The sequence below is a fragment of the Falco biarmicus genome, chromosome 12 (genome assembly GCF_023638135.1).
Source record: "Falco biarmicus isolate bFalBia1 chromosome 12, bFalBia1.pri, whole genome shotgun sequence".
Taxonomy (NCBI): domain Eukaryota; kingdom Metazoa; phylum Chordata; class Aves; order Falconiformes; family Falconidae; genus Falco; species Falco biarmicus.
The window spans coordinates 16,963,864-16,976,975 of NC_079299.1; the positions used below are offsets into that span (position 1 = coordinate 16,963,864).

A 13,112-nucleotide genomic window follows, 5' to 3' on the forward strand; every position below is an offset into this window, starting at 1 on the left:
ACAGTCCTCCAAATTCAATAAACTTTTCCGTTAGTGAAGGATGGTTCCCAAAGCAACTGCTCCCTCCTGGAGCCACCAGGCCACTTGTCCAGCAGGCTGTGTCAGCTGGCCGGCAATGCTGGTGTGATAGGCGGCACGTAGCGTTCACGTTTCTGAACAGAACTGAGGAATAATAGTGATGTATAAAATGGAGTACGATTAAGCATGACATTTCAAGATAAGCATCCATGTCCTTTTTGTATTTTTAGTGAGTTGAAATTGTTAGCATGCAGCCCCTTTGCCACCTGTGTCCAGGAATACAGCATTGTGGGTTTCATTGGGAATGCAGGTATGCCTCCCGAGGCCTGAATGACCTAATGTGTTAAGTAAGGCACTTCTAAAAATTGTATAGCCCTTATGCCAGCAGCTTTATCTTTCGTTTGCTCTGTTGAGGCCTTATTCTAAAGCAATTATAGTAGATTTTACTGTCTTGCATTTTGTAGACTTCCTAGGAACATAACGGGGAAAAAAGAAATGGGTGTAAAACATTAACGTTGCAAAAGAAATTTACTTTTGCTTTAATCTTTGTTTTGTACTGAGATCTTGTAACTCTGTTGCTCTGTGGAAAGGTTACTTTCATGGAATCTTTCAATACTAGTAGTATGGCCTAACTGAAAGTGTTTCAACAATTTTAGTGCTCCCAGAGGAGAATGGAAACTCATAATTTTTAGTACTTTTCTGACATTAGTCTGGAGTTTCTGCCTAGGAATAGTAACTTTTAATATTCACCTAGTGATTGCTCAACCCCATAGTTTTTCATTCCAGTAAATATGCATCCTATTTGAATATTTTTCTTCCTGTTGTGCTTGTAAAGCTTTAACATGAGTTCCCACTGTTTTCTGTTAACACTTAGTGCTGTCCTGGGCTTGGTTCTAGAGTGGAGAAGCAAATTATTCTCCTCTGTCCTGTTACTTTAAAATTTCTGACAATGGTACGAGCATACTAAATCCCTCAACTCCTCTTGGATTTCTGAAAAACAATGATGATTATTTTAGGAAAGTGCTGACCTACTCTTTTAATAAAGAACTTGTCTTGTATTCCACTTACTTTCCCGTTTTTAGAATCAAGGTTCATATTTCTCTTGCTTCACAATCATATAACATCCTTGTGGCAAGTACAGCAGTTGCTTACCTGGAAAAGTAATATTAGAAAAGTGTGTATTTTTAGCTGCCTTTTGATGTGATATAGCAGCTGGAAACAAGGAGGAGAGGCAGTATGAGGTGATCAGACAGCACTGCCAGCCACAGCTTGGGAACCGCTGCTTTGGACTTGAGACCAAAATGTGGGGAAACCACTGTTACAGGCCTGAGTATGGCCGCTGTGCCTGGCGCTTCAGCGATCCCAATGCTGTGGCTTCGCTCTTGATCCTCAAAAGCTTCATTTGAGGGTACTCCCCTGGACTCTATTTGGCAAGAGTTGTTAATGGATGAAAAACAAAGTTCTGTGAAGCTTTTTGGTTTTGTTAATATGCATTAAAAATATATGAGCAGGTGGTTGCATGCACACATTTAATATGTAATTAGTACCAGTGACTGGTTGTAAATATCTAAATTAAAATATATTCTAACAACTAACAAAAATACCATTTTTCTCTTTCTGTAGTAATCATGTCCACAACTCGGAGAATGAATCTAGCAAGCTCATGTTGAGGTATAATCTCAAGACAAGATACAGTGACTCATATGCTTTTCTGGGTAAGAAGGGTATCTATATCCTCTTGAGTTTGACAAAAACTAGTTAACCTCTTAAATTTAACTTGTGAAAACTACAGTCTGTCAAGCCAGTATGATGGAGGTTTTGTGGGTGGGGGGGTTTGTTTGGTTTTTTATGTTCTTGAATCTTTCTGGGCAAGTGTAGAGAACTTTCCAGCTATCTAACAGTCTAAAGACATTCTAACCTAATAGCGTAATGGAAGAGCAGTAATAAGCAATCTTAGAATAAAAGACACCACTAAATAGTGTATGACTGGTTAGAAAAGTAATTCCAGTTCATTGTCACAAAGATATGTACAGTTTCTAGCCTGATTTCCCAAGGGAATGGGGATTATATACTCTCTTTTCGTTTTCCCTTCCCAAAAATGTTCAACATCTCTGTGACTAGGAAGTGAAAGAAGTGTACAACTTGAGAGAAAAGTGGGCAGAAGTGAACCTTATAGACACTGTGTTGACAGGCTGGCAGCCAGACATCATGCGCTGCCTCCTGGTCAGTGTGGATATTCTGAGACACCGCAGACAGCTATGGTTATTGCCGTGGCATGATACCTGGGTGTATGGTTTCTACAAATCTGTACGTGAGCTGACTTTGTTAGTTCTGCTGCTCTTAGAACTCCCCCGGTCCCTCAGCTTGGTCCAGACAACTCCAGGAAAAACAGATTTAGGATTTATTTTTTTTGTTCAGGAAGACATCACTTGCTCATGTGATTACACAATTTCACTTTTACGTATGCACTGAACTCTATAGCATCTTCTGTGTATAAGATTTCTCTGCAAGTGTCTCCCTCCTTAATAACTACTAGGGTGTTACTCAGATTGTCAGTAGCACTGTGTTCCAGGTAGCTTGTACCGGTAGTCTCCAGAGAATGTTAAGGCCTGATTTCCCCACTTATCCCCCCACCTCCCTGCATCCACACTAAATTCTTAAGGTTTAATTTTATGGGATTGGATGTAGATACCTAGCTTGTTAGGTTTGCTGAAGTATCTGAGGAGGGGGTGGGGAAGAAAGCCCCTTTTGCTTTCTGTTCCTGTAACAGGTGTTTCAATTCACTGTCCTTTCATGATTTTCATGTAAGCTGTACCTCTGACTCTCCCTGGTCTCAGTGGATTCTGCTATAAAGTCATGGGTTTACAGCTGTCCTTCTGTCTTAAGGGATTTCTAGTTTGGATTGCTAGAGTATTGCTTACTGGTTTATCATCCACATTATTTCATGAGACTTGGTGCATGCAGTAACTGCTGCTGATTCCTTCCTAGCTGTGAACAGAGAACAACTGCAGCAACAGGACTGTTGCTTCAAAATACGGTTTCCAAAGAGCAAAGCAGTTTCCATTAAGAGTTACGTTAGATAAAGATGACATGTTTTAGTCATTTAAGTTTAGCACTTCTCTCGGAACTTAATTAGACCTGATTTAGCTTGGCATTGCCTGACTTTTTTTTAGTACGGAATTAGCCTGTTTCTGTCTGTCCTAGGGCAGTCCTGTGTTTTTGGCAGTCTTGTTCCAGTTATCAATTTTGGTTTATAAAGTAGTCGCAGAATACACACTGCTAATATTTTTATCTTTTTACTGTATCTTCATGATTCACTGTCATTGAATTTCTGCTGTGGAGCTGCTTTCTTTTTAAGTGCTCTTACTAAAGATAGAACAGCTCCTTGGGCTCTTTCATTCTTTTATATCTGTAATAAAACCAGACAGTTTGGGGTTTTTTTTTTTTGTTTCATATGTATGGCTTTTATTAATATAATGGAGACTTTATAATGTTAAAATTCTGCTGATACCTTACAGCCTTTCCTTGTCTTTTAGTGATTGCTTCATTTAAGAATGCTTTCCTCCTAAATTTCTGGTTTTGTGCTGATTTTTTTAATCTTGTCAGTTAAAGCTTGGAATTTATTTGACCTGCAGCTAGAGCTTTTGCTTTTAAGTGATGTATCTGGACGTTTGCAGTGCACTTCTTGGATTTCACTAACAGCTTTCATAGTTTGGAGTGATTTGAACAGTTCTTTTTCAGGATCTGTTTTATTGCTGCTTATTGGAAGCTTATCAGGGAGTCATACCTTACATATGACTTATAAAGTCTTCCTAGAACGAAGAGTTTTAGATGGCATATTTCCTGTCCATCAGATACAACTATGCAGACCTACATATGTGCCTACAGAAAAATGGGAAGGCCTGCTTGTAATTTCCCAAACATTTTCTTCATGGTGATTTTTCTAAATAACCGAAGTGGTGGTGTGATGCATGTCACTTCCACGTAACCATACAAACGCTGGGGCACTTTTTCAAATGTGGTGTGTTCAATTAACAGTTGTCTTGTGTCCGTAATTTAATTGATAACTGAAGGTGTGTCCTCATTTTTTTAAACTATATATCTATTTTAACATTTCTTTTCCTCTTGAATTTAGATAACGTAATCCATGGATAAAGTGGGAAAGATGTGGAACAATTTCAAATACAGGTGCCAGAATCTCTTCAGTCATGAGGGTGGAAGCCAAAATGAAAACGTAGTTGTGAACTCCAGTAGTTGCTCATCTGCTAAAGAGAAAGCTATCCAGATAACTGATTTGGCTCAACAACAACCCAGCAGCCCTTTGAGAGAAAACATAGCTTTGCAATTAGGTTTAAGTCCTTCAAAGAATTCGGCAAGGCGGAACCAAAACTGTGTCACAGAAATTCCTCAGATTGTTGAAATAAGCATTGAGAAAGAAAATGACTCGTGTGTCACCACGGGAGCTAGACTTGCTCGAAGGGACTCTTATTCTCGGCATGCTCCTTGGGGTGGGAAGAAGAAGCATTCCTGCTCTACCAAAACCCAGAGCTCCTTGGATACTGAAAAACGATTTGGTAGAACACGAAGTGGTTTGCAGAGGAGGGAGAGGAGGTATGGGGTGAGCTCCGTCCATGATATGGATGCCGTATCAAACAGGACAGTAGGCAGCCGTTCTCTGCGACAGCGTCTGCAAGATACCGTTGGGCTGTGTTTTCCCATGCGGACTTACAGCAAACAGTCCAAACCTCTGTTTTCTAACAAAAGAAAGATCCATCTCTCTGAACTAATGCTTGAGAAATGCCCTTTTCCTGCAGGCTCAGATCTGGCTCAAAAGTGGCATCTGATTAAACAACACACGGCGCCTGTGAGTCCTCATTCAACATTTTTTGACACATTTGATCCTTCCTTGGTCTCCACAGAAGACGAAGAAGACAGGCTCAGAGAGCGACGTAGACTTAGTATTGAAGAAGGGGTTGATCCCCCTCCCAATGCCCAAATACATACGTTTGAAGCTACAGCACAGGTAAATCCATTGTATAAACTGGGACCAAAGTTAGCCCCTGGTATGACTGAGCTGGCCGGGGACAAAAACATAACACCTCCAGGGAACTGTGACTCTGAAGAGGACACAACAACACTTTGTCTGCAGTCACGCAGGCAGAAGCAGCGTCAGATGTCTGGAGAGAGCCATGGCCATATCAGCAGGCAGGGGGCTTGGAAAGTGCATACTCAAATTGATTACATCCATTGCCTTGTGCCAGACTTACTTCAGATCACAGGTAACCCGTGTTACTGGGGTGTGATGGACCGTTATGAAGCAGAAGCACTTCTGGAGGGTAAACCCGAAGGCACTTTTTTGCTCAGGGATTCTGCGCAAGAGGACTACCTCTTCTCTGTGAGCTTCCGTCGCTATAACCGATCGCTACATGCACGCATTGAGCAGTGGAATCACAACTTTAGTTTCGATGCCCACGATCCCTGTGTCTTTCACTCCTCCACTGTTACAGGGCTTCTGGAACACTACAAAGACCCTAGCTCTTGCATGTTCTTTGAACCGTTACTTACTGTATCTCTGAACAGGACTTTCCCCTTTAGTCTGCAGTATATCTGCCGGGCAGTAATCTGCAGGTGCACTACGTATGATGGAATTGATGACCTTCCTCTACCCTCAATGTTACAAGACTTTCTAAAGGAGTATCACTATAAACAAAAAGTCAGGGTGCGATGGCTGGAGCGGGAACCTATAAAAACAAAGTAAACGGAAATCAGAATAAGCTTCTAGAATACGCTTTTTTGTGTGTGTGTTACGGTTTAACTGCAGCGAGCGCACCAACAACATCTGGCTTTTCTGCAATATCCTATTTAAGCTGAGTGTTAGTATCCTGTCAGATGCTGCCTGCTGTTAATCCAACTAAGTTGTGATGCCTCTTGGAAACAATAAGCAGACACAATTCTGCACGTTTTTCATTAAGGCCTAATGAAAATATTTTTGCTAATTTCTAAATATTTTGTTTCCCTTTTATAGCTGTAGTAATTGGATGAAGAAACTATGAGGCATTTTCCATGGGGCATTCATGTAATGCTAATAAAGAAAGGCTTTATTAGAGGAGCATTTTTGCTAATAACTGAAGTATTTTTTTAAAATTATCTTCTTTAAAACTTTCCACTACTCAAAGTACTAATTTAGCTCACAAACAAGTTTCCAAATACTAGTGAATGAGAGTATTTTCTTTTAATGAAGAGCAGTTCATTAGCAGCAGTCCATTAAGAGGTAATGGAGCTTTGATGCTAACAGATGAATCAAGCTTTTCTCAGTGTATAAGGTTTCTTAATCGTTAAGACTTGAATATGCCTGCTCAGTACTGTAATTCTGTTTTAAACACTTGGAGATTTAAGTGGCATTGTTAGCAAAAGTAATACTGTCCTGGACAGTTAAAATACCTTCCAGTGTGAATTACTGATTCAGTGGCAGGACACGGGATTAGATTATTGCCATGGAACAAAAGGTTGCGCTTTTTTTTTTTCTGAACAGAATTTGCTGGCCTGACTGCTAGCAACTTACAATGGAAGGTAATAGTGAAGAGGAAAAAATATGTTTGATTATTTAAAGACATCTGATATTTTTGTGGAGAAAATGACAAGTGACTGAATTATTATAATCAGAATACAAAATCTGACATATCTGAAATAGATGTCAGGTTTCAAAGGTACTGTTACACTTTATTTGTAAATATCTTTCCATGTTTTAAAGTAATATGCACTGATTATAGTTTCAACAGGTTACTTGGAAACAAGATTCTGAGTTCTGTTTGCTTATTTAATCGGAGATGGAACTTAAAATAGTTCTGTCTTAGACATTTTTGCACTAAAAAATTTATTGGAATGCCCTGACCCCTTTTAATGTTTTGTACCAATTAGGAGTGCTCCCTAGTTTCTTTACCAGCTGCTACAGTGTGTTATTACTTCTCTATGGCAGTGACCTGTGCGAGGTAGGGAACGTTTTGGCTGCAAGTACAATAAACGTTATTCTTGTATGCTACACTAACCCTTCTATTGATGTATTTTTCTGCTTGCTGTGCCTTGTTCTGGCTTTTTGTGCTAATAAAGTACAGTCCGTTCAGTGTTATACTTGTATATCTGCTCTGTTTTTATATATTCACGTAACTTGTAGCAGTTAACTGAATTTTTAATAGGCTTTTCTTAGTACTTAGTATAGGTGATGCACAAATACTGTGCCATTGAATATTGGTTGGTCAGCACATCATGTTTCTGGGTTTTGTTACATGCTTACCAGAAACCTAAGTGTACACCATTGAGTAATGTTTCTGTAGTCACGGCAAAGTAATGGACCTGTCTGCAGGCATAGAGCATTTCACAGTTTTTGTAATGTAAAGGATAAATGTTAAGCAAAAAGTATTCTAAAACATTATTGATCCCCTTTAATGGTTGCTGAAGGTGTTTCAGCTTGTTACATAGCTAACTGCTAAGCTTAATGTTTTGATACTCCCCACTGAGTAAGGAATGGCTATTCCTGTAAATTGACAGTACAGCAGTGGCATTTGTTCACTTTTAGACTATTTTAATAAATTAGATGTACACACAAACTGGCCAAATGTCCTGTTTTTACCAAAGAATACTGTCAATTTATGTTGGGGTATTTTTTTTTAGTAAAAAAACTTAGAGTGGAGAGGTGCAATTTCTGTTCTATCAAATATTTATCCCAAGCTATGATAAACCAAAGTATTTGACAACTTCATCTGAACTTAAGTAATGTATACATTTATGTTGGTAGAGCTTAAAACTTTTACATCACCAGTGTCATCATTTTTTCTTGAACTCACAATGCACCTGAAGGGGAATGATTTAAATAATTTTGTAATGACTGGAACAGCACTATGTAGAAGCTCATACTGCAAGGAGTTAATCTGAAGCACCCAGAAAGCACTTTAAAACATGTGTTTATATGCTTGTGGAAAAATTGTGATCCCATTATGCATTCTTTGTAGTAGCTTATCTTCTTTCATGTGTTAAAAGACTTCAACTGTTAAAATGGAACTTTGTTTAGAATATGTAAATACTAAGTTTGTGTAAGTATGTGTACAAATGTGCTAATGGTCACTTAAGTTTTGAACTGTATGTGTGTCATTGGATATGCAACTCCTGGCTTAAAATCTGCTCTAAGCATAAAAAGAGGGAGGGGAAAAAAAAAAAGTCACCAGCATGAAATCACACCTAAGTGTACCTTCACTGTGTCATTCTCACTGTTCCCTCTGTTGGATCTGAATTCCAGATGAGTTTACTTTTAGATATTGCTTTCAATATTAGTATCATACAGTCAACCCGCAACCAAGCTTTGTCCCAATGTAGGGACCTGTTTTTTGTTTACACATGTTGCAGTTGCTTGTCATAAACTAGCCCATGAGATTCTAATTGTGACATTATCAATGTGTTCAGGAATACACATTCATTTAATTTTTTTATCATGTGGTGGAATCTTAAAAAATAAAAACCCCAAACCCTTATCTCAGAAGGTTTGCTCTTGCATTTGTGTAAATAATCTTTATGGAGAGGATTTATTGCTCCCTTAAAGCACTCCAAAAAAAAAAAAAAAAAAAAAAAAAAAGATTATTTCTCTAAAACTTTTTAAAGCCTTGCTTCACTGAAATATACAGAATAACTTGGTAGTGTGGTTTTTATCACTTTTTAAATTACAGACTTGAGTGTTGGCCACTCAAGTTGCAGTGTATTTCCTCATGAATACATTTTTCAGTTCTAAAGGCACTAAAATGTTAGTATGTTGAAAATGCAGTTGATTCCTCATTTCTGTTTGAGGAGTATGCGAGTATGCTTTAACTTTTAACCTGGTTTTGTTTAGAAAAACCTTTACACATGTAGTCTTCAAAAGTTGTGCACAAACCACTGATTTTTATCTTTGTTTAACAACAAGATTCGATGTAGTAAGGTATGCTAACAGGATTCCAATCTAATTTGGTTACACAGCAGATAAGTATTTGAGCCTGTCTTGCAAAGTGTTCTTTCGAGGTGATTCTCATTTCTGCAGAAAGGGCTATAGAAAGGGCTTACTCGGTAGGAGTATTTTGCAAGAAATCTTACCAAGAAAGTCAGCGTCAGCTCCAGTTTACAAAGATATGGAAATAAAAGTAATTTCCATAGAACGTGTTATCTAATGTTGGAAAATTATTGTGTAAATAAAACAATGTAATTAATGCATTAACATACAGCACATAGCGGTTTTTTACTCTTAACTTGATCATTGTAGAACAGAATTGGATTTAATGCCCTAATTTTTTTAATTCCAAAACTTTTTAGTAATCTATTTTATGTCCCCATGGAATTGGAGAGAAATAACTATACTATATTTTGACTATATATGAGGGTCTGCGGGTTGGGGTTTTTTATCCGTTTTAAAGGCATTACTCTTCTGAAAATACTTTTAAGGACATATAGACACTTGTCCAGATAATTTACTTGTCAGAATGAAACTTCCCTTAAAATAAGTTACAAAGCCATGTTTTGCATTTATGTGTTTTAAATTTTGTGTGTATTTGAAGACTTGTTGCTTACAAAACAATAGTCTTTAAATCAGGAGCATGTAGTCTTTGGAAGACCTGTCTGTGTATCCTTAGTGTTTGATAAGATGAATTCAAGCCTTTGCTAGATGTCATCCTGGCAGTCAGTCACATCCTTAAGTCCGTATTTAACTTCAAGGTTCTGCACTACTTGAAAACAAGCAAAGATTCTGAGTTTCTGTGATACGAAACCAGTTTGCTTTAGTCTCCATGTGCAAGCCAAAATATTTGCAGAATGCTTTAAAGCTTGTCTCTGCTGCAAAGTTGCACATAAGGCTGAAGCTGTCAAGTCAGAAGTTGCTGAGTACCAGATGAATCTGTGGGGAGCATGGTTCTTTGTTTTTCAAAGCTATCTTGAAATACAGTATTTAATGGAAAAATATGAACTGAATCTTCTGTGATTCTTTCTAAAATAACAATATTTGTCTCCTTTTTAAACCGTTCACATTTAAAATTATGAAAGCACTTTTTGAGTCTCGTTTTCCTAAAATGTTGTTGTGAAATGTATGTGCCAAACCTTAGGCTGCAAGAACCTATGTAGTCCATATGTATATGTTAATAAGATGCCTCCAAGCATGTGTGTGTTCATTGTCTTTTTTTGAAGCTACCTGAAGTACACCAATATGGTGAGCATTAATATATTGGAATTCTAAAAATTCTCTCTAACTTTGTGCGTGGCATGCATTGCAAATAAAAGGACTATTTTATTTGTATCTTCAGCTTTATTTATATATTACAGCCAGTTGATTGGTGTGTGTTTTCCTGCTATTGCCACACTTGCCTGAGCAGTTGTCTCCTGACTGTGACCAAAGGAGACATTTTTGTTCGTAGTTGCTTTTTAAAAGGTCTTACAATAGACAGAAATCAGTGGATTTTTAAGTGTTAACTCTTGCAAAGCATGGTGTAACACTGCTAACTGTTCCCCCTTTTTGCAATATTGATGTACAAAGAATCATTTAGCTTGACCATGGGTTGTCTGCCAAATGTGGTTGACTTAGTATGTCTGAATTTTAAGCTTTTTTTCATTGTTAATTGAAAATTCTACCCATAAGGGCTTTGAAAAGAAGAAGTCTTGATGTTTTCACAGCAAGATGCATAAAGTGTTGTGCAATGAGGTGAGAATCTCTTGAAGGTGCTTCTTAAGAAGTTTCCCCGCTCTCACTATGTCTTAAATCAAGACTCTGTAAAAGAAAAAAGCTCACCTCTTGATGACTTTAACCTTACAATCATTTAAAGACTGAAAATAAATCTGGTGCTTTCACTTAATTTGCTTGCATGTTGCCATACTGATTTGCAAGAATCGTACAAGAAGCAAATTTTCAATCTGTTATTTCAATGAAGCATTGCCATCTCTTCTTTTCATAAAATATTCCATTTACAAAACTTCTATTTCAATAGGATTTTAACCATCTTGAAATCTGTTGTTATCAAGGTAACTGTCATGTATATGCTTTTCAATTTGAATAAATGTTCACTTTGTAAATTTGAAGCTACAGCTGTTACCAGCTAAGTTTCTTAGGTACCAACAAAATGTATTTATGAGCTGAAGCTCCTGGTGCTTGACCTTTTTTTTTTTTTTTTTTTTTCTCCTGTCTTCAGTAGGAAAAAAATAACATAATTGTGTAAGTGTGATATAGCTAATGTTTCAGATCTCCTTATTAAGCACACAGCTACACTGACAAGCAAAAACATATCTGAACTTGCTTGTCTGGAGTAAAGCAACCTCTTATTTCTCAGCAGGAGTTGGCAAACAGGAAGCAGAATTAGGTTTTGTTCTTCTGTGAGCAGCTGTTCAGTTGAACATGGGGTGTGCTTCCTGTGCGATAAGGTGTATTAACTTCTTAGAGCCCTGGGAATTTTAGTAACTGTTGGATGATAGAAAAGTATTTGGCTGCTTTGTCACTTCTTGCTTTCGTACGTGTAGTTTTGCAAAAGCATGAAGAGATGTATTTATTAAAATTGAATCTATGTAGTCACGAACTGTATAAGCACTACTTTGTAATATCTTTACAGAGATAGCAAATACCTACACGATTATATTTAAACTGTTTGGGGAGAATGAATAATGACACTGTGGGCACAAATTAATTCAGATTGCACTATAAACTTTCTTACCAGAAGCCTTCATTCTTACAAGAAACTATGCGATCGCTGCACAGAAAAACTGTAGCTTTTGATGATGCGCTCTTTGGTAGGTGTCCAAAAAAGCGGCACCCAGACGGTCCCTGGACCTTTTCCTGACATTCCAGTTGAAGGGGCCCTGGCAGGCCCGCCGGGCACTCGAGGAGCTGGCTGGCAAGTGTGTCGTGCCAAGCGTCACCCGATGCCAGCACCTTGTATAACTGCGCTGGTTTAGGTCTCCTTAGCTTAGATGTTTTTTTAACCCGCTACAGCTTAAATGTTTCTCCACCCTGCCTAATTTGTCTTTGTTGTCTGGTTGCCAAACTGTCTTGCATCTTAATATAGTAAGAAAATAATGTGATTTATGGCTACCCAACCGGTGTATTAAGTAATAGATTACTCTGTCTTAATAAATGGGGTATAAACTACCATACTGTTTTCTTTTTATATTTGTTTGGGAGCAAAAAGCTGTGGGTTTAATGAGTTTGTTTTAAACTCTATACTGTAAATACACATTTTTACTAATGTTTAGTTATCATACATGTCAAAGGGATAAGTAGTTAGATCAAAATAATCAGTAACTCATGTTTATCCCAGTCCACTGTTACATCTAAAAAAACCTGAGCGAAGAGACCCAGAGACTGATAATTATAATCTTCAGGAGTTTTATACTCTGAAGTTCCAGAAAGCTCTTAATTTATCAAGTTTTCACTTAAATCTCGAAGGGGTTTTCTCCCCAGTTGTGGGCTGGATACATGTTTCTGTGACATGCACATGTGTATTCTGAAGCACAGCTGCCGTGAGCGCCAGCTAGGGAGCAGGCGTAGCTGTCATCCTGCGAGCTGAGAGTTTTTCCTTTGTGCCTGGTGGGAGCTACTCCTGAAGCAAATTGGCGCAAACTCATAGATTATGAAAACTGGACAAAATGCTGCTGGTGAGGGGTTATAGCTGGGCACGACAACAGCCTGTTGTCGTGTGTGACAAGCTGAAAAAGTGGTGTGGGCTGCTCTGTGGAACTATTTCGGGCTTTTTAATTTGTTAATTATATATCTTGTAGAGCGTTGCTCCTAAAAAATAAATTCAGTCCAGGCTGCTTGGAGTCTCTGTCTCTCATCACTAGTGAGATAATAGAAAACCAAAACACTGAGAACAAAACTGGGGTTTGGGGCTGTTTTATGTAGAAATTGCCTTTGTAGTTGTAGCTTCATTGAAATATGCAAAAGGTTAATTGTCTTAAACTTGGCTGAAATAAATCCATAATTGATTTATAAGTGAAAGTCATGGGAATTAACTTACCTATTGTAGTGTGTTTGAAATATGAAGCTCTAAATCTGTTAAACTTTTGGCAGAGATTGTTATTCGTGATATTATATCATTAAGTAT

The 13,112-nt window shown here is 37.9% G+C and overlaps 1 protein-coding gene across 7 annotated transcripts in view; it reads left to right on the forward strand.

Annotated features, from left to right (window-relative positions):
* SOCS5 (suppressor of cytokine signaling 5) overlaps positions 1–12,158 on the forward strand; it is a 94,101-nt gene extending 81,943 nt beyond the window's left edge. For 5 of the 7 annotated variants that reach the window (XM_056357303.1, XM_056357304.1, XM_056357305.1 and 2 more), the window contains 2 exons: positions 1,642–1,733; positions 4,154–12,158. In XM_056357303.1, coding sequence (XP_056213278.1) covers positions 4,166–5,776 — 1,611 coding nt within the window. In that variant the 5' untranslated portion in view covers positions 1,642–1,733; positions 4,154–4,165 and the 3' untranslated portion in view covers positions 5,777–12,158. Of the gene's footprint in view, positions 1–248; positions 329–1,641; positions 1,734–4,153 lie in introns of all 7 variants that reach the window. The other 2 variants (XM_056357308.1, XM_056357309.1) reach the window with 2 other exon arrangements.
* The last annotated feature ends 954 nt before the right edge of the window (positions 12,159–13,112 follow it).